Consider the following 26206-nt stretch of genomic DNA (forward strand, 5'->3'; position numbering starts at 1 on the left):
TTATTTAGTAAGCCTACAACTACAAAAATCCTTCATATGTCACCCATAGATACCCTCCTCTCCTCCTGCATGAAAGCTTTAAAACCCATTGCATAACACCTATTTTTACACAAGAGCTTTTCAAAAAATCTCTAGATTTGAGTAAAGTGGAAAACAATGTGTATTTGAAATCCTGTGTGGGTGACATGAGCCTTCTCTACCTTTGGCCAGGTGAAGGTGTAGGCCTGCTTCTCTGGTTCTGGTAGCCACAGGGAACTTGGTAAAGAGAAGGGGGATAGGTTCCAGGACAGCTGGGGTTGCACTAGCTGCCATTGGTGTTTTTCTTCAGGTAGTGTGTGTAGTGGGTCAGAAGCATCCTCTGGAAGGTACTGCTGTAGAAAGTCCAGGATGGAATCAGGTTCAGGAGGCCCGCCTTCAACAAACAGAAGCACAAGTGCGGATGAGAAAAGCCTTGCCAAGGAGCTACAACACAAACACATCAGTGTATAGTCATTGTCTTTAGGAACAAAGTGTCTTTCTTGAAAAATGGTTGGAGCTAGAGATCATGTTGCACGAGATAAGACAATTTCATTCAAGAAGCCAACTATCACAGGTATTCATACATTTGTGAAATCTAGACCTAAAGATATGGATGATGAAGAAAGAGACAGACAGACAGATAATATACGCATATATACACAGAACATGATTATAACTTGGAACTGTTTGGGAACAAGGGAGAGGGAAAGAGAATGATGGCAAATGATTAAGATAGAAATATAATGTGGTATGTATGAATGTTGCACAAGGAAATTCACAGAAATCTGGTGAATCATAGAGAGTAATGGGGGGGGGCGTTGCATGTGCATATGTGCACATGTTGGTCCTCGAACTCAGGGCTTAGGCACTGTCCCTGAGCCTTTTTACTCAGACTAAAGCCAGAGCTCCACTTCTAGATTTTTGGTGGTTTATTAGAGATACGAGTTTAGAGACTTTCCTGCCTGTGCTGGCTTTAAACCACAATCCTCAGATCTCAGCCTCTTGAGTAGCTAGGATTATAGGTATGAGCTAGAAGGATCATTTAATCTGATTAAAACATTAGATATACACGTATGAAATACTATAGTTGAAACTTTGTGAAATTAATATACACTAAAACATGAATGACTGGAAAGTCAAACAGGAACTGTTTGGGAGGCAGGTACCAGCAGGAATGGGAAGGTACTAATGCAGAGGGTGAATGAGGGTGAATGTAGTGATGAAGGAGACAATTTCTTTTTCCTAGACTGTTCTTGCCATCTATTTACCTGAAGAGATTAGAATGTGTTGTTAAAACTCAAAAGAGGAAAAAAATGTCAAGAAAGTGCTCAACTTTGGCCATATGGAGTTGCATCATGTAGCAAATCATGTAGGAGCTGTCTTCCAAGCTGACTACTGTCTCAAGAACACACTTTACAGATGTGATAGATTCATTTTAAAATAGCAACATGCTAGAGGACCACAGTCACAGAACTGTTGGGAAGGTAAAGAGGTTGTTACACATACTGAACAAATCCTGGAGATGGACCGGCTATGGCACCAAGTCCATATTCAGGAAGTCTGTATGTTTTCTTCCCAGGAGATGATGGGGTCCTGAGTTCAGCAGCACCAATACCATTGTGCAGTCAAGTTCATAGTAAAGCTATTGCTCCATGGGGAAAACAAGAAAGGAAAAAAGAAGGAAGAGAAAGAGGGAAAGAGAAAGGGAGGGAGGAGAAGTAAGGGAAAGAAGTAAAGAAAAATAAGTTCAAATGGTTCAAGTTTGCACAGCAAGGTTAAGGCTCTGAGTTTCAACCCCAGTATTCTCCCTCACCCACATGAAAATCTTCATATATCATATGTCCTTGACTTTATCTCCAAATTTTGCAGAGCTTAAGATGTGTTAGATCTATCTGGTTGGTGCTTGCTCACAAAAACTGGCAGTGAACTCCTCTTTGATTTATGGGCAGTGACATCATCTTGGTGGCTAAAGATCAGCCTTAGTTGGTGTATTTGCACCAAGAAACATCTCAAAGTGGCCTTATTCTTTTTTTCCTTTGTGGTATGGTTGGGGTGTGGGCTGTCTGCCCCAAAGATCCTGGGCTAAAGACTTAGTTTCTGACTGGCAGTGCCACTGAGGTGATAAGATAGTGAGAATTAATGAATTCATTGCTGAATGGGCTGCTAGGAGACTGGGTATAGTTGGAGGAAATGGGTCATAAGCTGCGTCTTTGAAGGGGTATGTCTTGTCCCGAAACCCATTCTCATGCTTGGCTTTCTGGCTACCAAGAGGTAAGCAGCTATAATCCAAAATATGTTCCCCACCATGGTGCTCTGCCTCACCTTTGGCTCCAAAACAATGAATCAAGCCCACTATGGACTGAAACCTTTGAAAGATTAAGACAAAATAAATCTTTCTTCTATTAAGTTGTTATCTCAGGTATTTTGTTGCCACAATGGGAAAACAGACTCATATACCCTGGGAGAGCCAGTAGTTAAATGTTTACTATAATGCACAGACAAGGAAGACAACACCCAGGCGTATTGGTCTTTTCTTACCCAAGAGCTTCTGGGAGCCACTTTCTGTTCTAAGGGATAAGTGAAGCCATTAGGGACATCTAGGGTTATCCCCAGCCAAGCTCTGCCTGCCCACCCTCTCAGTCATGCTTTAAGAAAAGAAGAAGTTACTGATACCAAGATCTCATGCACAAGGCAGCCACAGGTTTCATCTCCAATCGTGACATAATTCAGTGATTCTTTAACGAAGTCATCAGCACTCTTGGTTATCATGTTGGTACTGAGATACTTTGTCATCGGGGTTGAAATAGCGTATGGAGTCAGCACCTACAATTAAAAATAAAGATTACAGAAGCTGGGCACTGGTGGTTCACACATGTAATTCTAGCTACTTGGGAGGCTGATATCTAAGGATCTCGATTTGAACCCAGTCTTTTTTTTTTTTTTTTTTTTTTTTTTTGCCAGTCCTGGGGCTTGGACTCAGGGCCTGAGCACTGTCCCTGGCTTCTTCTTGCTCAAGGCTAGCACTCTGCCACTTGAGCCACAGCGCCACTTCTGGCCATTTTCTGTATATGTGGTGCTGGGGAATCGAACCCAGGGCCTCATGTATATGAGGCAAGCACTCTTGCCACTAGGCCATATCCCCAGCCCTGAACCCAGTCTTGTTTAAAAAAAAAAACACAAAAAATTTTTGAGACTCTTATCTCCAATTAACTAACAAAATGCCAGAGTGGGGATGTGGCTTAAATGGCAGTGCAGCAGCCTTGAGAGAAAAAGCCAAGTGAGAACATTAGCCTCTGATTTCAAGTTCTACTACTGGCATAAAAAAGGGAAAAGATAAATGAAATAAAGGCTTCATCCCAAGAAGACTGAGAATTAACAGGTGTTTTCCCATTCATCATTTCCCTTTGCTTCCTATAAAAAGTTTTGAAAGCTTAGCTGATACAAGTCACTGCTTTCTCAAGACAAGGCCTTAACCATTTACCAGGTTGCTCAAGTGCTCTTCCAAGCACTCTAAGGAACTGAGAGACTTGGAAAATAAAACTACAATGTCCCAGTTACAGTCCAAGTTCAGATAAAAAATTATGGCATAATTACATCTCAAGTATTACATAGACTGGACTTATGGTAAAAATACTATCCAGCTAGGTATAGTGGTATATGCCTGCCCTCTTAGCAATCAGAGGCAGATACTGGAGGATCATGAGTTCTAAGCTAGCCTGCACTATATGACATGACTCTAGCTCAAAGACAAACAGAAAATATAACTTGATCTGAAAATATACCTTGCCCAGTGGCTGGTGGCTCACACCTATAATCCTAGCTACTCAGAAGGATGAGATCTAAGGATCATGGTTCAAAACCAGTCCAGTCAGGAAAGTCTGTGAAGCTTCATCTCCAATAAACTACTACTCAGAAAAAGCTGGAAGTGGTGGTGTGTCTCAACTTGTAGAGTGCTAGCCTTGAGCAAAGAAGCTCATCGACAGCTCCCAGGCTCAGAGTTCAAACCCAGGCCTGGAAAAAAAATAAAATCATCAAGGCATTTTAGTTCTTTCTTTTACTAACACATGATATAATTGCAACTTCCTGAATCTTGGTGAAAAAATGAGACCTTGTGACCAGATCTAGCCAATGAGTTATGAGCAGAAGAACCATGTGTCATTTCTTGGCCAGAGATTCATTCATTGGCAAAGGGAAATTCTGTAAAAACTCCAGTTCTTTTTAAAGTCTAATATCTCCACTGACAATGTTCTCAAGACAGCAGCTGCCCATCTAATGGGGTCTCTAGTCACTATAATGAGGTCTTTTCTTTTTTCTTGTTAGAAACAGGGACTCGGGCTGGGGATATAGCCTAGTGGCGAGAGTGCCTGCCTCGGATACACGAGGCCCTAGGTTCGATTCCCCAGCACCACATATACAGAAAACGGCCAGAAGCGGCGCTGTGGCTCAAGTGGCGGAGTGCTAGCCTTGAGCGGGAAGAAGCCAGGGACAGTGCTCAGGCCGAGTCCAAGGCCCAGGACTGGCCAAAAAAAAAAAAAAAAAAGAAACAGGGACTCAAACTTGGTACTTAATTGGCTAGCGCTCCACCAACACCTCCAAGCCCTCCCTCTTGTCTTTTGCCAGTTCATCCTAAGCATGCAGAATTTACTTTGTTGTTTTAAGCTCCAGAGATTTTGTTTACTTTTTGTTTTTTGCTTTTTAAAAAAAAACACAAAACTGCAGCAATCTCAGCATAAGCCAAGTAGCAGTTACAAAAGGGAAGTCCCAACTTCTTCTGGGAGCTGGAGACTAGACAGCCACCATGGAAGGAGAAAGAGAACCCTGGTGGTGAGATGTGTTCAACAGGGTATTAAAAGGGACTGTAGGGAGACAGATAAGCAGGACAAAGTCACTCACTGCCCAGTGTTGATGGCTCATAGTTGTAATTCTTCCTACTTAGGAGGCTGAGATCTGAAGCCAGTAGTGAAGCCAGTTTGGGAAGAAAAGTCTTAAGACTATTTTCCAAGTAGCTAGAGAAATGCCAGATTAGAGGTGTGGTTTGAGTGATTCAGCACACCAGATATGAGTGAAAAAGCCAAGCAAGAGTAAGAGGCACTGGTGCCCTGAGTTCAAACTCTGGTACCAACATCAAAAGAAGAAGGAGGAGGAGGAAAAGAAAGAGGAGGAGAAGGTGGAGGAGAAGAAGGGAGATGAGGAGGAGGAGGAAGTGAAGTAGGAAGAAAAGGTTGAGGAAGAGGAGAGGTTACCAAGGCTGAGAAACAATGTTTTGAGCCAAATTCCTAACATCAAATCCCATCTGCCTACTTAATCCTGTAGCTGATTAGTTTGTAGTAACCATGCTGGTACTGACGCTATCCCTGAGCGTTTTTACTCAAGGCTAGTGCTCTACCACGTGAGCCACAGCCTCCACTTACAGCTTTTTGATAGTTAACTGGAGATAAGGGTCTCACAGACATTCCTGCCTACCCTGTCCTTGAACCTTGATCTTCAGGTCTCAGCATCCTGAGTAGCTAGGATTATAGGCATAAGCCAGCTCAGCTTCACCTGACATTTTAATTGAAAAGCAATCACCCTTAAGATAAGTTTTTGGTATGCTGTCACTTCTAGTGGTTTAAACTAACAAAAATAAAATAAAACTACTTTTTGTGAGTTTCAGAAATCACTGAATTCTGTGGGTGAACCAAGAATTTGTAAATCATTGACACTTCAGGCCATGACACTAGTCAGCCCATAAAGAGCATTACTCTCCATAATGGTTCCTCCTCTTTCCCATCAGCCCCAAAACCAGAGTGGGGGGGGGTCTCCATTAGCCCAACACAGATCAACAGTCCCCTAAGGAAGACTTTCCCCCTACATTCCCTTAGTTCCAATATGACCCAAGCTCCCAGTTTTCTTTTGTTTCTTCTCCACAATTCCTACCATATATGCCCATCTCATCAGAAAGGAAAAGATGGTTAGACAAGTCTCTGATTTCTGTTCTGTTGCAGCATTAGGTCCACAGCACTTTTATCAACCACATCCTTGCTCAATTTCCTCCTCTGTCCCTAGGGTACAGAGAAGCCAGAACAGCAGGAGGAGTGGTACAGCTATAGGATCCCATAGAGTTCACCCAGCCCACCTCTCCTCCTGCTGCACATGCGTGGTCAGCCTTGCAGTGGCTCCCAGATCCTAGAGGTCCAGAGTTCCTATCCCTTAGGAATCCTAACTGTCCACCTCACCTGGATAATGATTCCTTTTGCTTTATATTCCACCTGTAGAGCCTTGGAAAACATGCACACAAAAGCCTGCAATGAGAAGTAGAAATACCCAAGGTATTAGACTACATAATCTCCCTCCATTTAAAGACATCAAGGAGGTGCTGCCACTAGCATCTGCTTGGAGATGTGGGTCAAAGAAAACAGCATTTCAGTTATGTGGGATGAAAATGTTCTGGAGATTTATTGTGTATGCCTTAATGATTATAGTTAATGATAATATATTGCATACTTTAAAGTTGCTAAGAGAATAGATCTTAATGTTCTCACCATACCAAAAGTAAATTTATAAGGGCTGGGGTGTGTTAAGTAGCTTGATTTAATTATTCCACAATATATAATATATCAAAATACCATGCTATGAATTGTAAATTATTTCCCCTTTTTATTTGTCAATTATACTTTCATAAAGCTGAGGACACAGAAAGAGGCAGGGGGTGGGGATGTGGATGTCTTATCACTCACCTTGGAAGCTGAGTATAGGGAGTAGAGAGGCCAAGGGCAGAGGCCAATCCCAGAAGAAATGTTCAAGATGAGACCTTTCTGCCTAAAAGGCAAAGAAGCAAAGTTCCCATTGCCTCACTGCTTGATCCCACCTTGAATTGAAAGAAACTGATAGGTCTATATGAATGCTGTCAAACTGCATCCTCTCTGGGCATCTATGGCCGCTAACTGATCTGCTTCCAATAATGATTAATATAACTTCACTTATGTTCAAGAGGACACTGGGTAGGGAGGGTACTCAACAATCACTTGATGTTAGGGCTTGTTAGTGGAAACAGAGTCCCACAGCAGAAGAGATGTCATGGAGGAATTTCTCCTGGGTAGAATTTGACAGCCCACCAACTGCTTACTCAGATGCCCTTCACAAGTCTCTATGGGCATTAGTAGCCTTTTTAAAATTCAGTAACTTTAATCCTCCCTAGTTAGATGCATGAGGGGTTGTGATAAGGAACTGCAATTAAGAATACAATTCCAAGTCCCTTCTTACTCTGGGGAGAATGAAACTATCAATCACTTATTTTTAAATAAATACCACCTGAGAAAAAACAGCTCCCAAATGGGTGCTGTAATAGAGTGATACAAACATGGAATAATAAGGAAAGTGATACAGACTTTTTAACCAGTAAATTGGAGTATTCATTTTGAAAAAAAAAAAGCTGAAATTTGTCATCACAAAGCCATGGTCTTGGTCTCAGGTCAACTTGCTTCTTTTAGGCTCAACATGAGTTAATTTTTTAAAAAAATCCAATGTGTGCTTAAATAACAGAACTCTTCCTCTCTCCAAGTAGTGTTATACTTGACCTTCAAATATGTATGCACGTTTGAAGATCTCGCCTGGCTCAAAATGTTTGTTCCCCCTCCCATAATCTCAAATCCTTTCATTACAGCTTTCATCATTGGTAAAAGCAAGACCTTACCTTGATTCCATCTGTTTCAGAATTATCTGTGTCATCTATAAGAAAAGGACAATGTAAAATCCTGACTAAGAAACAAAGTACAATGAGCCAGGGACCTTGGGAGAAGTGGTTAGAGAAGTTTGATCTTCGCAGGTGACCTTGAAAATTGCTGGCACTCATTAACGGTCATTGTAGAAACATGAGAATCTGACTGGACCTCAACAGAAAATAACCTAGACTAATGGCATACTGTTGGGGGCCTCTAGTTTCTTCACACTGAAGTCCTCTTGGGAAATGAGGTTATGTATTGAAAAATATGGTAATTCATTGACCCATGTCTATAACATCAATAAACAGCACGATTCCCAGGGGACTCTATTCAAGGTGACAGTGAAAGCAGGCCTGCCACCACACACCTCACTCATGAACTCAGATCTAAGAGCATTTTGTACAGGCCTCTCCATTCAGCAGCATCAGTATGTACAGCTTGGTGGTGTGTGACGCACTTCGTGGACACAGCATGTGGCCCACAACTGTCCATTAGGATTACAACATGTAGAGAATCTCCTTCTGCATCTCAATCTACCACCTCTCCCTTTAGAAGTCCGCCAGCCACTTTGGCATACCCAACAGTCTACTCAAAGAGTTTTTAATTGATTACTAGGGTCACATTTTAAGAATTAACAGATGGCAGCTGCACATACTAAGATGTTCTATAAAGTATAACTGAACAGACTCAAAGTTGTCCCAGAAGCAGGTTTGAGATGGAGAGGATCCAAATGGAAGAAGAGGGGGCAGAGGAAGCAGGGAGACCAGGAACCAGCAGGTACTTCTGCCCACTTCTCCACGTTGTCTAGGGTGGTACAGCAGCATTTCTGTAGAGCTTATCACTGCTCTCAGCCCATAGGCCAGGCCCTGGCACCTGTGTCAGGGAGCCTCCAGAGAATGCTCCCATTGCTAGGGGTTGGGGGTGGAAGGGTGGGCAGCAGAAATCTCTAGAAACTGCCTCTGAAACACCAGCTTTGGGGGGAGGTGAAAGAAGGATGAGATTTGTCTCTCACACTTCCCTGACTCCACCCCTATTAGGAGTCTCCTCCAGAGCCTCTGTCCTCTGTGTGAGGAATGACCCCAAGTAGAGAACCAACACTGGATACGGAGTGAGGGAGGGCTGTCCCAAAGACCTCAACATTTGATTTCTTATCCCACCTTCTCCTTGCTCTCATCTTCCATCTCTGCCCTTGACACGAGAGGATGTGACTATTTCCAGATGGCATCTTTGAAGTAATTAAGCTACATTAGTCATGCTTCCAAACAGCAAGGCTAATTAGAACATGGCATATTCAGAAATAAATCTTTAATGTCTTTTCTTTGTTACTTAGGGAATTTAGTGTCCATCAATAAATAAAATGTAAAAAAAAAAACCCCAAATCAAAGCATTTTTCTGCTGAAGGAATTAGAGGGTTGTCAAATCCATTTGGGGAAACCCATCTGATCAAACAGCCTAAGACTGAAAACTCAATGTGTAAAATAATATGAAAGATTTTTAGTGGTAAGGCTGCAGACAACAGTTCGACATGTAAAACTATATCAGCTAGGAGTTTTAAAAAGCCACTGATTACTAAGCATAAAAAGAATGTTTATACTCAATAATAACAGCAGAAAACTATAATATACGAGTATGCTTACAGAAAAATAACCCAAAGTAAAAGTAGTTGTCAGTCCAACTTATCCACATGAAAATAATTTGGGAGGGGGGAGCTGATCAGCTTCTCTCTGCCTGTCCCCCTTATGTTGGGAAATTAGTCCTCCACTACTGCTAGTCCCTATGAGACTGAATCTGTCCCTTCTCTCCCACTACTTGAAGTCGAGGATCATACCTTCACTGCTGCAGTTCAACTGACTTTCCAGAGTGACCACCAATACATTGGTGAAGTTTGTGAATTCAACATGGTGCCTACTCCTATAGAGCAAGTACAGGCTCCAGAGCTCACTCTCTAGCTTTGTACCCTGGTAGACCTAGAGAGCCCTACTGCTCAGAGGATGTGGAAACATTTTGTTCACACAAAAGCATCTAGCTAATTGCTGGAGACTCAAGCCTGTAATCCTAGCTACTCAGGAGGATGAGATCTAAGGGCTGTGGTTTGGAGCCAGTTCAGACAGGAAAGAAAGCCCTCCAATTAACATCCAAAAAGGTGGATGTGGAACTGTGGCTCAAATGGAAGAGTGCCAGCCTTGAGCATAAAAGCTCAGGGACAGCTCACAGGCCCTGAGTTTAAGCACCAGGACTGGCACACACACGTGCACACACAAAGACACACATACACAGAGCCAACTCATGTGTCATCATGCTGTGTCCATTTTCTTAAATTACCAGTTCAAAGGTACCTTTTCCTAATTCTTGCAAATAAGACAAAATAACTTGGAGGAAGTCATGCTATCCAAAACTGGGTACCCGAACTAAATCAGAAGACCCAAGAACTTAATGTACTTAAGATGCCACCACTCTGCCCAACATTCTTTCAATATTCTAAGTTAGATAATTTATCCTTTGTTGTCCAACTAATTAGTAACTGTGCTGAGATCAGAATTCAGCAACCCCTATTGATTTTGGGGTTACATTCCAAGACCCTCACTGTATACCTAAAACCAAAGACAGTCCTAACCACTAAATATACTGGGTTGTGTTTCATACATGTCTATGATAAGAGTCTAATTTATATATTAGGTATAGTAACAGATTAACCATGAATAATAAAGCAACTATAATAATGTATTGTAATAAACTTGATTTGAACGTGGTCTCTTTTTCTCTCTGTCTCAATATAGAATTCCTCTTTTGAATTTTCCAGACCATTGTGGACTACAGGACTAAAATTGTAGAAAGCAAAAGCACAAACAAAGAGGGAGGAGTAAACAAATGACCTTAAGCTTCAACTCAACAAATGGTTATTGAAGAGGAAAAGCCCAGAAAGCCCAAGTCATACCCTCATGTCATTTTTTCCCACAGGGAATGTTCTTCTCTTTACAAAGAGAATTAAATGGAAGAAAGGTATTAATTAAAAAAATATCCTGGGGATCCTAAATAATTGCAGCATCAGACCTGTTCTGTTCTGACATGTAACAAAATGAAATGTAAAAACAGGACTTAGGTACAAGAGAGAATGAACCCATCCCTGTCTTCTTGGTGAAAACAGAAGCAATATGGAGAGGACATGGTCTTTCAGTCAGGAATAGTTCAACGTGTGTGAAAGTATTCTCTTTTTCCAGCAGAAGGGGCTGATGCTGCTCAGCTGCCAGATCCCAGAAACTACTACATTTCATGCATTTTACATATATTGAGCACATACCTTGACTACTGAGGTGATGTTACAATGGATGAGACTCTGCAATAAATAACACGTGAATCAGCTCAGACCTGGAGATATGGTCTTGGGAAAGGGCAGGACTGAACTATGAAATGAGAGAAGCTCCATCATTCACCCAGAATGCAAATTAGGCTCCCAATTGATGGTCAGCAAGCATGGGTTAAAACTGGGAAAGATCTGATTGACATTCATTGTATGATTCTATATGTATGTGATCTTAAATACAAGCCCCTTAAGTTTTCTTGAAGATTTAGGAAGAAATAAAGTCATAATTTTTTTACAGGAAGATACAGATGTCCCCAAAGTATGATGATTCAACTTTACAATAGTATAAAATACAATGTGTATACAGTAGAAGTCATACTTCAAATTCTGAAATTTGGGTCTTTTTCAGTTAGTGACAGACTGTATAATAGTCTTTTACAATGCTGGACAGTGAAAGTATCTCAGTCAGTCACATGATCCTAAGGGAAACCACCAATTCTCTATAGTGTGCTATGTTGCTAAGCTACAATGCTCCAGAGCTCAAGTGTAGTACACACATTTTTTTTTTCCACGTAAGACTTGCTTATCGGTAGGAGACCATCATATGTCCAGGAGTATCTATATTCACTTTCCAGCAAGAAGAAGGGTTAGCTCATGTGTGTGTAGTAGACCACAGTGTAGGGAATAGAGGAGATGAATGGTTGAATGATACAAAATAGAGGTTTTGGTTTAGAAACAAGTATAAATAAATGTTTAGAATCACCTAAGCAAAGAGAGGGGAAAAGAGGAGCACCCAGCGATGAACACAAACACAGGAATAAAGAGAAACAATAACAGAATTTGCTGAAGGAGAGACACAAACGTGTTTCAGAAGCAGGGTGGAAAATAAAGATCACAAGGCTAGACATGTGTTAAAAGAAGAGTCTGGGGAAGTTGTGTAGAAATGTCTCAGCCATCTGGCAGCAGATTCAGGGTTTAAATAGAACCATAGGAACATCTGCAGAATTGAAGATCACCAGCATTATGAACATTTGAAATTGGTATAACCATGACTTCAAAAATCAAGAGCCTGGAGAAAGTCCACAAAGTGTCTTCAAGAACTGTAAAATGTATTAAACTATAATCTACTCTAGCTTATTAGACTTCCAAAACCACTAACCACAGAGTCTGTGTTGTGTACAATCTCAGCTCTGCAAAGCCACATATTCTGCATTCTCAGATTCAACAAACTGTGGAGCAAAAATGTTCACAAAGGAGCTGGAGGCATGTCTCAAGTGGTTAGGGCACCAGCCTGAGCAAGCAAGCCTCTTGAATATGAGGCCCTGATTTCAAACCCCAATATCACCAAAAAATGTTCAAAAATTGTATATATACTCATACACAGACTTATCTTTTTATGTCATGATTCCATAGATTATTCAATAAACAGATATTTATGAAGTCTTCACATTGTGTTAGGAATAATAAGTCATCTAGAGATGGTTTAAAGTATTCAGAGGCCATGTATAGGAGCTATAGAAATATTATACCATTTTTATAAGGGATTTGAGCATTTGTAGATGTAGGTATCAACAGGGTTAGCACTTCTGGAACCCTGAGAGATAGCTCTACTTCCCTCTCACTGAAATTTGAACAGGGTTTATTACATGGGAAGACAGACAAAGCCAAAGGATTGGCTTGTTTCTGTATTCATGAGTTTGTTTGTGTAGAATTATCCTCATATAAAGCAGAATGCATGCAGAGTTTCAAAACAACAGGAAAATGAGCAGGTCAATTTTGGAGAGCAGAGAAGCAGAAATATGTCTTTTTCCAAGAGATGGTTATGAAAAGATGTACCCTTAACTATGTATCAAGATCTAAGGTGAAAACAAAGGGAGCTTTCAAGATATTACCCCAACATAATGTAGAATTCTGGCCACATGGTCTTTCCATTCCTCTCCCAGTCCTGAGACCCAGTACCTGAGTGAAAGGAAATCAGACCTAGAAGAGCACAGGCCCACCTGAATTTCATCCGAGGTGCTAAGGAAATGGCTTGGGAGAAGGTTTGGAAGCATCCCGACATTGTTGACTAGCAGAAAGAGACAAAACAAAAATGTGTCAAAATGGCAGGTTGGAAATTTCCTCAAGAAGCATATACAGAAAGAGTTATAGTCTTTGCCACATGGTTTAATTACAGTGAGGAAATTACGTATGATTTTTTAAAATATACTAAAGCCTCTTGAACTTCAATATTCAATCTAATGCTATGGATTAAAATAGAGCCAGGTGCCAGTGGCTCAGACCTAAAGTCTTAGCTCCACAGGAGGCTACAATCTAAGGATTGAGGTTCAAAGCTAGCCTGGGAAAGAAAGTCCATGAAACCCTTATCTCCAACTAACTACCAAAAACCCTGAAGTGGAGCTGTGTCTCTAGTGATAGAATGTTAGACTTGAGCAAAAAAAAGCTGAAGGACAACACCCAGGCCTTGAGTTCAAGCCCAGGGCAGGCACCAAACCCCTTATCCCCCCCCCCCCAATTGGGTTAAATCCCAGCTACCATGAGATAATCAAGTGTTGTTAAAATAATTAGATCACTGATACGTTACAACAGACTTTGTATATTGTAATCTACTTACCTAAAATGCCAATTTCTAAATCTTCAAGTTTTTCTTTAATATACTCATAGATGTCATCTTTGGTAAAGTCTACTTGTATAACCTTCACCTTTCTTCCTGTAGTACATTCTGTATTCAAGAAAACACAAAACTTTTTTGTTGTTGTTGTTGATGAACAGAGGTATAAAACCCCTTGCCACTACCACCACCAAGAGGTTCCTTAGATGCTCCCCTACTATCTAAGCAGAAAATCAAGAAAACCACAGATGCATAAATTAGAAATAAGAAACATCTTAGATAAATGATGGGTAGCACTAAAAGATTTTCAAGAGAGAGTTTAGTTTTTAAAAATTTTAAGAGTGCCTGTAGGGACAAGTACATGCATTAAAATAGACTTGATGCAGTGGTTCTCCTGGGCCACTGTCTGTACAGCACACATTTGCATCCCTGGAAAACTTGCTAGATATGCAAATTGTCAGGTCAGTTCTACACAGACACACAAACCTTTGTTATGTATCTAGCTCTTAAGCATTTATATATACAGTATTCCATCTTGACCTTCCTCTGACTCTGTACAGCAGCTATTATTATTATAATGCCTGGATACCATCTCAGCATTTCTGCTCCAGGCTTGTGCTCTACCACTCAAGCCACAATTCCATTTCCAGATTTTTGTGGGTTAATTGGAAGTAAGAGTCTCTAAGGCTTTTCTGCCAGGGTTAGCTTCAAACCATGATCCTCAGATTTCAGCCTCCTAAGTAGTTAAGATATCAGGCATGAGACATTGGTGCCCAGCTGAGTAGATATTATTATTCTTATTTCCAGCGCAGAAAACTAAGGCTTGAGAAGCTAGCATGCCCCAGGACCTCCATAGCCCCTTCCACTCTGTGTTCAGTGTGCTTTCTACACGGTTCAGCAATATCATGCCTGTGCAGAAGTTTTCAGGCAGATCAAAAAGCTACAGGCACTGTTCATCAGTTCCTTAGTGAACGGTGTTAGTATTGGAGTTCAAACTAATATTTCTGCATCTAACAATCCTGAGATATAGTTTGGGAATAAGGGGTGTTTTTAATTTTTAAAAGACACAGCTTGCTTTTCAAAAGGATGATAAACAGGACATTTTAGCATTATGAGGAAGCCACTCAAGAATGTCTTGGTCCTAATCAAAGTTACTTCTGGTATCCAGACTTAGAACAAAAGCTGAATTCATCTTCTCAAGGGCACCAAGCCCTTGTGACTTGTGGGGTGACTCCAGGGCCCCACACCTCCCAGACTCATCTCCCATCCCAAGTCTGCCCCCAAAGAAAGAAGACTGATTCCAAACAAAGCCAGCCATGGTTTTAACAAGTCTTCCTTCAGAATTGAAGACTCCTGTTTGAGTTGAAAAGTTTATTAACTATCAAATTAATCATTATTACATTTCAAATATTCCAAAAGAAGTCAATCTTAACTAAGAGCACTTCCAAGCAAATTATCATAATGAAACATTATATAGTATAGTATATAACCTTTGCAACCATGCATTGCAGGCCTGGATCAGATCTTTCTTTAAAATCTGATGTCCAGCAGTAAGCACTGTCTCTCAACCTCCTGCAAGGAACAGATCATGGACATAGGAACATGAAGATTCTGCTTTCAGAAAGTTATACTAAGTGAAGTGAGCCAGACCCAAAGAAACATGGACTCTATGGTCTCCCTTATTGGGAATAATTAGTACAGGTGTAGGCAAGTCATAGCAGAGCATCACAAGGCCCAATAGCTATACCCTTATGAACATAAGATGATGCTAAGTGAAATGAACTCCATGTTAAGGAAACAATTGTTATATCACAGTTGTAACTACTTTCAACGTCCCATGTGTATATGTAGCTTCTATTATTGATGATGTTCTTGTATCACCTTCCTGTGGTTGTACCTACACTATCTCTGTAATCTTATCTGAGTATATTGGAAACCGTGTATACTGGTATTGGATGCAGGAAATTGAAAGGGAATACCAAATTTGAGAGACACAGGGTAAAAAAAAGACAAACAATTACAAAAGCAATACTTGCAAAACTGTTTGGTGTAAGTGAACTGAACACCTCCGGGGCAGGGGGAAGGGAAAGAGGGAGGAGGGAGGGGGGTATGAGGGACAAGGTAACAAACAGTACAAGAAATGTATCCAATGCCTAATGTATGAAACTGTAACCTCTCTGTATATCAGTTTGATAATAAAAATTTGAAGAAAAAAAAGATTCTGCTTTCAGAGGGAATGCAGAAGCTATCTAGCAGCTGGGGCTGACTCTAAATGTGAAGGCACCTGATCAAAAAAGGAAGTGGCCTTTTCCATGTCTATTCATCTTCCTGCTTCACTTGGTGCAGAATCCAGGGTAGGCTAAAGCCTACACCTTAAATCTTGCCCTGGGCTCCCTTTGGAACAGATGGCAGCTGACGCTCCAGAGAACAGTTTGGAATTTGCAGGCAGACTTAGCTAATGGGCTCCACAAACACTTCTGTTATTGGGGAATCACTCACCAATCTCTGTGGCAATGGCTTGTAGTTTTCCCAGTGTCCGGCTGATAAGCACAATGTTGAGTCCATGTTTTGCCAGCTAGAGGTGGGAGGAGGAAATCCAAACACAAGAAGATACTGAGCAGACAAGGGAAGTCTACTGTGAAGCTTTAAGCAAAAAGAATAAGAGTTCATGATCCTGAGTGCAAGGGTCTCCAGCTCATATACTTTGTTGGAGGGTGAGGAATTTTCTTTTCCTGGGATTAAATGTGGAGAATATGAGCAAAGTTTCTGAACTATGAGCAAAGTAACCACAGCAGGCTAGTCTAAAAGGACCATAAACATTTGACTTTTCTTTAGAAGGCTGAGATCTGAGGATTGCACTTCAAAGCCAGCCCAGGCAGAAAAGTTCATAAGACTCTTATTTCTAATTAACCTCAAGTGGTAGAGCACCAGCCTTGGGCAAAAAAAGTAGAGCACCAGCCTTGGGCAAAAAAAAGACAAAGTACAGTGTTCAGACCCTGAGTTCAAGTACCACTGTGCATGAGTGTGCACACAGGTGTTTTCACACACACACGATTGTTTTCTTTTTTCTTTCTTTGTGGTACTAAGTTTTGAAATGAGGACCTCGTCCTGGCTATCATCTAAGTATGTTTCGAGTCCTTTTAGTTTGTGGTTCAGGTAAGGTCTGGCACTTGTTTTGCAGGGTCTGGGCTCCAACCATATGATCCTATCTCTGCCTGCTGAATAGTTAGGACACAAGTGTGCACCACCACAATCAGCTCAATGCACAAGGAACTTGTTCTTCCTTGTACAGACCCATAATCTGAATGCATATTTTGAAATCTAAAGTCCAAGCAGGAGGGTTGCTGTGTCCTGGAATTCAAAGTCCTGGAGATGAAGAAAAGAGAAAAAAAACATAGATTTGTTGCCCTTGTCACCATTTCCTCAATGATAGACTATACCAACTATTTAATAGATTTACTCCATATTAAGTATTGTAATTAACCAGGACAAGCTTTGAAATGTACTGGAGCATGGGAGTAGATTATGGGCAGAAAGCACTATGGCATTTTGTACCCAGGACTTAGGTATCCAAAGAAATCTGGAGAGATGTCCCTCCCCATCCCAAGAAACAGACATATTAAGCATCAGGGCCTATTGTATCTGCTTCCAAGGAAAGAGAATACTATGATGTCTGTCTGTCTGTCTACCTACCTATCTATCTATTTTGAGCTAGTACTGGTGATTGAACTCAAGTTCCAGATATTCTCCTTTAGCCTGTGTTTGCTCAAGGCTAATGCTCTACCACTTGAGCCTCACCTCCACATCTGGCTTTTTGGTGGTTAATTGGAGGTAAAAGTCTCACACAGACTTTCCTTCCCAGGCTGACTTGGAAATGCAATCCTCAGATCTCAGCCTCCTGGGTAGCTAGGATTACAAGCATGAGCTAATGACTCTTGGCTCATATGCTATGATTTTAATGAAGACTTTTTCTTATATAAAACACATAAGAAGCTGAATGATGAGCAAGAATCCATGATTTAATCTAGCAACTAATTCTCTCTTCAGGCTATGGTCTCAGAATCACCCAGGCAGATGTCCCCAAATAGTAACTCTTCACCAAAACCATCCACAGGAGAATATCTCAGGTTAAAGCCTTAGCTTTAATTTTCCATTTTGGTTTTCCAAATTAAATTTAATAAAATATACAAACACATTCTCATTGTAAAAGATTTGAAAAGGTCCAGGTGTGACAGCCCACATTCCAGCTACTCAGGAAGTAAGAATTGGGAGGATAGCAGTTCAAGGTCAACCCAGGCAAAAAGTTAGTGAGATTTCATCTCACCCAAAAAGCTAAGTATGAGGGTTTTCACCTGTGGTCCCAGCTAGAGAACTTAAGTAGGAGTCTGAGTCAAAACATGAAACCCTATCTGAAAAATAACAAATGCCAAAAAGTCTAGCGGCTTAGCTCAAGTAGTAGAGCATCTGTCTAGCAAGTGCAAGTCCCAGTGTTCAATTCCCAGTACTACTACAAAGAAAAAACAATCTCAAGAAATACCAAGAGAAAAATCTGTTTTTATATTTTCCCATCACCCTTCTAAATAGCTCTTTGGACAGAAGAGTAATTACTTCCACTTGTTTGTTATTTTGAGGTATTGGAATTTGAATTCAGTGTTCCCAGTTTCTAGGCAGGTGTTCTACCACTTGAGCTACACTTTTAGCCCTTTTTGGTATGAGCATCTCACACTTAAGTCAGGGCTGGCAGGGATATTGACTCTCCTATTTGTGCTTCCACACATCACTAGGATGACAGGCATGGGATGCTTAATCTAACCATTGGTTGAGATGGAGTGTCTCAAGAACTTTTATGCCTGGTCCAGCCTTGAACCTCAATCTCTCAGGGTATACTGCCCATGTAGATAAGATACAGGCTTGTTCCACTGGGCTTATTAACCTTGCCCATAATTCACAGCAACACCCAATTACTCCTCCCTTTCTCTCCATTCCCTTCCCTCTCCTTCCTCCCTCTTACCCTGCTTCTTTCCTTTCTTTGTCTTCTCTTTATTTCTCTCCCTTTCTTTCCTCTCCGTTTCTTTCCTTTCCTTTCCCTCCTTCCTTCCCTCCTACTCTCTACTCTCTCTCAATCTCTCTCTCTCTCTCTCTCTCTCTCACACACACACACACACACACACACAGAGTTTGCACATGCTAAACTGTATACCCACGAGATATCTCCAGGCCCATTTCTTACTCTTCATCTTTCCTGAATTAAACATCCAGTCAAGGCTCATCTCAGTATCTAATTTATCAGCCAATGTTACCAAGACACACTTACTGAAGTTGCAGATTTGTTACACTAACTTCTCCTATCTTATTGTAGTTTTCCCATTCACTCTGTTTTCTTTGTTGCCTTTCTCTCCTTGATAACTGTGGTAGGCAACACAGGAGAAGCAATTTGGCAGTAACAAATCTGCTCCAAATCTCTATGATTTGAATAAAAAAATAAGTCCATATTTCATTCCTCACATTGTTTCTTCTTCAGGTAATGCGATAATCCTATTCCTTTCGCTTGTGTTTCCCAAGTATATACTTTTCATTCCACAATATTCTTTCTCTCTCTCTCTCTCTCTGTGTGTGTCTGTGTCTGTCTGTGTCTCTCTCTCTCTCTTTCTCTCTCTCTCTCTCTCTCTTTCTCTCTGTCACTTTTCACTGCTAGGGCTCAAATCCAGAGCTGGCGCACACTTTGCATGCAGGACAGCCTCCTCCACACAGTGACTCAGGAATCCAGGTTATTTTCCCAGAACCAGAAATAGGATGAGACAAGTGAAGAATCCAGGTAGACAACTTAAGGAGGGACTCACCCTGGATTTCATAGTCCTCCTGCCTAACTCACCTTACTCCTGGCTCTTTTTTGTCCATCTAGTAGCTCCACCCTTTGATGTAAACTCCTCATAGTTTTATCTTATATTATGTAATTGAGCACTGAAATCAATTATAGTATAACAAATGCAAATTCAAATTTTTTAATGAAGTAATTTACAAGAATGGTTAAATTTTCATCCAAAGTAAATACAGAAAGACAAGTACTACATCTGAGTTAGTAAGTATCCAAGTTATTTATTCATAAGGAGCAAAAATATACAAAGTAATAAGTGTTTTCTAAGAAATGATATAAACCAAAAGATCACTTCAAACTTGAGAACAGAGAGCCTGGAAAGGAGGATGAACATGAAAGAAATCAACATGAGACAATGGATCCAAAGTAATGACTCTCAACCTCCGCTGGTGCTGATTATATATTGTATTGGGTTTGAACATAGGGCCTTGTGCTTGCCAGGCAAATGTTCTATTGTTGAGCTATGGGCCCAACCTCTATTTTCTATTTATTGAGCTAATTATATCAATTTTAAGTTTTGCAAGACTCTGCCTACTAAATCTAATTTTCTTGTTTACTAATGTTTTCTTGCAGTTGCCTTTAGCCATTTTGTTTTGTATTTATGTATTTATTGTGGTACTGGGGTTTGAATTCTGGGTCTCACGCTTACTGAGATTACCTGCTTGGCTGGTGCTCCACCACTTAAGTTGTCCCTCCATGAATGGTTATTTTAGAGAAAAAATCTTGAGGACTTTTCTACTTGGACTAGCTTTGAACCTTAGTCCTCTGGATTTCAGCTTCCTGAGTAGCTATAGATATGAGCCACCAGTACTTGGCATTTTAGTTTACATTTTAGTTAAGGCTACCCCTAATCTTAGCAATGAATAAAGCCAAACACATGCTGATAGAGAGTTTTATCTTTTGATATTAAACAGTTAAACACCATCCCAAGCTTAGAAGCAAAGAAACTGATGATTATTTGTTTTTTGAAAAATTAAGCGTACCCTAGAATATTTTCTAGTAAGTCTGCTTGATATTATCTGACGTCCTTGGGCAGGAAACTTTGTTCTCACAGAGAAGTTCTCAGCTGATGAAGGTACAGATAGCTCAGAGCCAGCAAGATTAGAAACGCGAGGGGCTGATTTCATAGTCTCATGGTGAAGCCACCCAGAGGTGCAAGGTCACGGCCCTGCAGAAAGGTAGCTGGGATTGAAAGTGGTGATAGTATTTTGCTCTTGTCTCCCAACAGACTACAACTGGTTGCTTAAATGCTTCTCAATGGCCCCTTCCTTGTATCTATTTGTTGGAGTTTTTCATTACTAAGTTGAATAAAACTTTAACAAGTGCAAACACATATTTATGTTTTAAAACTATGTTTTTACAACAATGAAGGAAAAATACTAGTCTATTCTTTGAGCAATTTGTCTAAATAGCCACAATTACAGCCTCATCCTAAATCCTATAAACTTTCAGAACTGAATATGCAACTATACCCTATTCAAAAACATTGAAGAAACTAGATGTAGAGACTCATATTTTTAATCCTAGCTAGTAAGGAAGCTAAGATCTGAGAGTCACCATTTAAAGTCAGTTAAAGTTAAAGTCTGAATAGAAAAGTCCATGACACTCTAATCTCCAATTAACCACCACAAAGCCAAAAGTGGAGCCATGGCTCAGGTGGCAGAGTGCCATTCTTGAGCAGAAAAAGCCAAGCAAGAGCATGAGGTCCTCTCTCTCTCTCCCCCATCCCCCCCAGGGCTTCATGCATGTTAGGCAAGTATTCAACCATTAAGCCACATTTCCAGCCCCAACCCCCACATTCTTCTTTGCTGGAAAATAGAAGCAAGGTCTAAATTGTAAGCCAGGAGCAGTGTTGGTAAAACATTAATGATATAATGATATTATGGGTTTTTTTGTTTCACATATATTTTAAAAGTTTATCATTAAGTAGTTGTACAATGAGGTTTTAAATTTTGTGTTTGTGTGAGGGTGCAAGTCCTAGGCCTTGAACTCAGGGCCCAAGTGCTGTCCCTGAGCTTCTTTTGCTCAAGACTAGTGCCACTTGAGCCACAGCTATACTTCTGGCTTTTTCTAGTAGTTTATTCGAGATAAGTGTTTCACAGAATTTCCTGCCCAGATTGGCTTCAAACCACAATCCTCAGATCTCAGCCTCTTGATCAAGGAAATCATTAATATAATGTTCACAATGGTATTTACCTTTGAAGGGTGAGGAAAGGGAAACTGAAAGAATGACATACAAGCAACTTCAAGGACACATTGATGTTCTGTTAGTTTGGTTGACTGATTAGGGACACAAGTTTTTATTAGTTTTTGATAACTATGTATTATGTCCATTCTTGTTTGTTCTCTTTGTATCTCTCTCTCTCTCTCTCTCTCTCTCACACACACACACACACACACACACACACACAGCACACTATCATGTAACTAAGAAATTCAAAGCTGGGAACAGATAGAATGAAACATCATAGGAAAAATGCAAAGAGTCCAAAGAAACAAAAATCCGTGCTTTCAGTCAAGGCCACTGGAAGGAACACGCTGAGAGGCAAAGGGATGGGTGGAGGGCTAGAGATTAGGAAGAAGGGTGCCCTTGTTGACAGAAGGTGGGCCTACACAGGACAAAGGAAACAGATAGTAACATCCAAGGACAGTACTTCACTCCCCTTGGGCTGGTCTGATACAGAAAAGCCAAGTGACTTTAAACCAGGAGCCAACTCTAGGGCTCTATGACCTGTAACTGCCAGAGACTTCCCCTCAAGAACTGTGACTGCCTTTGTCTGCTACACTGGATGTGGGGAACCCTCATAGATGTTGAAGAATGGCCCCCAAACTGCCCAAACATGGAGGTAGACAGACAGACAACCTTTCATTGAGTATTTTGTTCTAATATTCTCTGTGCATTAACAGCCAAGAATATGTGTTTTTATACATTGGCATAACAAAAAGTAAAATGCATAAAATTTCATGCTAATGTAAATAAAAGACCTCTAATCCTCTCATACCTGTTTTTATATCTGTTAAGCTATCAGTTACTGGTAAAGTTATGTGTTCAAATGTATGAACAAGCATGCTTTACAACATTATTCCTGAAGCAACAAAAGGAAAGGAAAGAAAACTCAACTTTCTGGTCTGTGGAAGAGGCCTTCATTTAAGAGAACATGACTGGGCTGAGAATATGGCCTAGTAGTAGAGTGCTTGCTTAGCATGTACAAATCCCTGGGTTCAATTCCTCAGCACAACATGAACAGAAAAAGCCAAGAGTGGCGCTGTGGCTCAAGTGGTAGAGTGTTAGCCTTGAGCAAAAAGAAGCCAGGGACAGTGCTCAGACCCTAAGTTCAAGCCCCAGGACTGGGATAGATAGATAGATAGATAGATAGATAGATAGATAGATAGATAGATAGATAGATAGAGACAGAAACAGAGACAGAGACAGAGACAGAGAGACAGACAGAGACAGAGAGACAGAGAGAATGTGGCAGACAGAGAAATACCAAAGTTCAGGAAATACTGGTGAGCCAAGTACAAGAAACAGGCCTGACAGAATGAGGAAGCCACACAAATCTGAGAAATAGCCAGAGGAAACACAGATACAAAAACCAATGGTCAAGCTTTTTCTTGTGCACAAAATTTGAACTATGATCTGCAAATGTAGCAGCCAATCAGGGGGTCCACAAAAAGAGAGAATAGCCAACCAACAGAATCCAAGCAACCCCACAAAAGCCTATCCCCAGCTGCATATCTGGGTAGCAGGTGCTAGAGATCCATCACTGCACTCTTCTGCCTAGCTGCCTATCTGCCTTTCTTGTACTAGCATCTTAAAAGATCCTATTTGCCTGTCTTAGTAAATTCTTTTACCAATCCACATCCCTGGCTCCACATATCCATGACAACGTCCATCTCTAAATGAAGCTGATTAAAAATGAGTTGGCACATCACTAATCTGGGACATCCCGGCACCTTTACAAAGAATGAGACCTCCTTGTGCCTTTGCTAAGTCTCCTGGCCTGTTAGTAAATAAGCAATGTGAGGGAGAGTCCATATTCACCCCAAAGGTATCTCTTTTGCATATTTCAAGTTGATTATTTGGAGGAAGTGCAGACTTCTGCAGACAAAAATGACTCAAAAACTGTCCTTTCATTAATAATAATACATTCATCTACATTAATAAAGGTAGCAGATATGTCTTTCACTGTCTCCTTCAAGATGTTAAGAAGCTATAAACTTTTCTTTTAATAGCCAACACTGAAATGTGAACTTAGTGTCTCACACTTTTTTTTTACAGCTGGTACTCCCTCTACTTGATCCTCCAGCCCTTCTTTTTGTTGGTTATTTTGGAGATAGAAACTCTCAGATTTTTGTGCCTGGACTGAGCTTGAACTGTGATCCTTCAGATCTCAGCCTCCTGAGTAGCTAGGATTACAGACATGAGCAACAGGCACCCAGAAAAAAGCTACAAAAAAAAAAACAACCCAAACTATGTGTATGGTAGATATGACAGCAAATTAGAGGGACATGGCTGGCAAATGGAATTCCTTCCACTCACTTACTGTCTTTGTGTTTTGGGTAGGCCTAGGTCACACATCTATGTTTTAGACTAATAAAAAGATCCTTAATAGCCATGTTTGGGGTATTAGACCCACTCAAAACACATTGTCTCTAATGTTTAGGGGTTACTAGATGACTCAAGCACATATATTCTCCCAGCTCAGAAAGTATAAAGCATAAAGAATCACCATTTTGAGTCTTCTATCCCATTTCCTATGGGGGAAGCAGGTAATTTTTCTCTCTCTCTTTCCTAGTTTTTCTACTTTAACCTGTTTTACAAAAAATAAACCCTTGCGAAACTTCTACCTTGTGAGATTCTTCTTTTTGTGAGATTCCTCAAAATATTTTTTCCACTGTGGATCTCAAGTTTCTGTGAACTGAATGGAGACTGGGAAGCTGAGGAGCCCTGTTCTTTCCATTCTCCCACACAGAGCTAGCTGTCCATCAACACCCATTTTCTGTGCTGAATCTGGATAATGTTGGGTCTTCCTCTCACTCTTCACCATACCATTAACAGTTACATCAACGTATGTATGTATATACATATATATGGATTTTCTTTATTTTTTTCTGAAAAGTATGATTTTTTTTTCCTTATTATTTTCTGAAGGAAACTTGGGAGACTCTTGACCCTGGTTACCTTTACAGAGAGAACTCAGGTTGCTTTAAAAAAAAAAAAGACTTAATTTCCTCCTTCTATGTTTTCCTGTATGTTTGGATTTTCTAATGTTATGCCTGCATTGCTTTTACTGTTGTATGGGAATTCAGACATGGGAAAACAGATTAGTCACATTTTGAGAAGTTGAATTGAAAGTATTAGAAAGCCAGCAGCTGCAGGTGGACTCCTGTCTCAAAGACCTACAGCCACCTCAAATACACTTAGCACTGCTGGAAAACGAGCCATGAGAATAGGAGAGAAAAGAAAGCCCAGAGAAACAACATCAACATACCAGATCCACTCCAGTGGAAAGCTGAAGTGGGACACTGTGGTGACTACAGGAGAAACATGAGGCATGGGACAATGGTCTCTGAGCTTGTCTAGGACTAAATAGGATCAGGGTCAGAGGGCAGTGTCAAGTTCAAGGCACTGGACTGACAGGTCCAGTAACCTATCATCCAAGTCCCCACCCCTGCCTCTAGGAATTCAGACATGCCCATCCACTGGGGGTGGAACTTCCCTGCCTCTACTAAAACAAGATGGAACTTCCCTGTCTCTACTAAATCAAGATGGCAACAGTTAGGTCCAATTCCCCATCATTCACCATGTGGCCAAGATGGCGCTGGCTAGACCCAGTATTCTTACTTCCTTACCTTTAACAGTTTTTATCTGGACAAAGAGATGGCTGCTTTTTGTTTTCTTATTGTTGTTACTATTTTCTTTTTTATACTTCTTTGAATTAAAAATATACACATAAACATCATTAGCCATTCAGGAAATGCAAATTAAAGCTACACTGAACTATCACCACACAATCTAATAATGTCTTTAAAAAATAAAATAATAACTTAAAAATCTTAGTGACAGTCCCATTTCAAGCCCCCTCTCCCCACTAGTGGCATCCTCAAGTCTCCCTTTCTAGAGAAAATTCACCACCACCCCCTCTTGCAACTTTAAGTACTGGAATCCATCAAAAGGATGGTTAAAGAATTAAGCACCTTTGTCTCTCACAATCCACTTCCCCAGCTTCCTGAAGGGGAGATTGTCCATTAAATAGAAAACAATTTGCATTTTCAGCACAAAGGATGCTCTCTGACTGGTGGGCTTCAAGCCTCTCCTTAATTGTGCCATTTGTCTCAAGAGCCACAGAGCATTTAAAGGTTCCCAGTGAAGTGGTCTGGGCCCGGAGGGGGCAGGGAGAACACTCTATTGTCTGGGCCTGCATTGTTCCTTTTGTCTGGGTGAGCAGGACTCAATCTCATTTCCAGAAGGTTCAGGCTGACAGGCCCCATACATGGTCTTGCCCCTTTCAGAGCTTTAAGCTGCCATCCACAGACTTTTCCAGAACCCACCAGGGCCACGCCAGGGCAGAATGGCCGCCACTCTGGTGAATGGGCCTTGTTTTCCTTTGACTCGATGTGGGGCCTGGGTCAGGGGAAGGTGCTTGGAGTTGCTAATCTACACGAGCGGTGGGAACGCAAGGAAAGACAGGGCTTCC

At 40.8% G+C, this 26206-nt stretch overlaps 1 protein-coding gene across 1 annotated transcript in view; it reads right to left on the reverse strand.

The window, feature by feature from the left end:
• Window positions 1-301: 301 nt before the first annotated feature.
• The window catches only part of Hsd17b3 (hydroxysteroid 17-beta dehydrogenase 3), a 40231-nt gene continuing 14326 nt past the window's right edge, over window positions 302-26206 (reverse strand). The window contains exons 3-11 of the mRNA XM_048331148.1: window positions 16130-16205; window positions 13634-13741; window positions 13020-13087; window positions 11017-11052; window positions 7691-7725; window positions 6735-6816; window positions 6234-6299; window positions 2692-2841; window positions 302-412 (exon numbers count right to left, since the gene is read on the reverse strand). Of these exons, the coding sequence (XP_048187105.1) occupies window positions 302-412; window positions 2692-2841; window positions 6234-6299; window positions 6735-6816; window positions 7691-7725; window positions 11017-11052; window positions 13020-13087; window positions 13634-13741; window positions 16130-16205 (732 nt within the window). The remainder of the gene's footprint in view (window positions 413-2691; window positions 2842-6233; window positions 6300-6734; window positions 6817-7690; window positions 7726-11016; window positions 11053-13019; window positions 13088-13633; window positions 13742-16129; window positions 16206-26206) is intronic.

This window comes from Perognathus longimembris, chromosome 1, assembly GCF_023159225.1.
Source record: "Perognathus longimembris pacificus isolate PPM17 chromosome 1, ASM2315922v1, whole genome shotgun sequence".
NCBI lineage: Eukaryota > Metazoa > Chordata > Mammalia > Rodentia > Heteromyidae > Perognathus > Perognathus longimembris.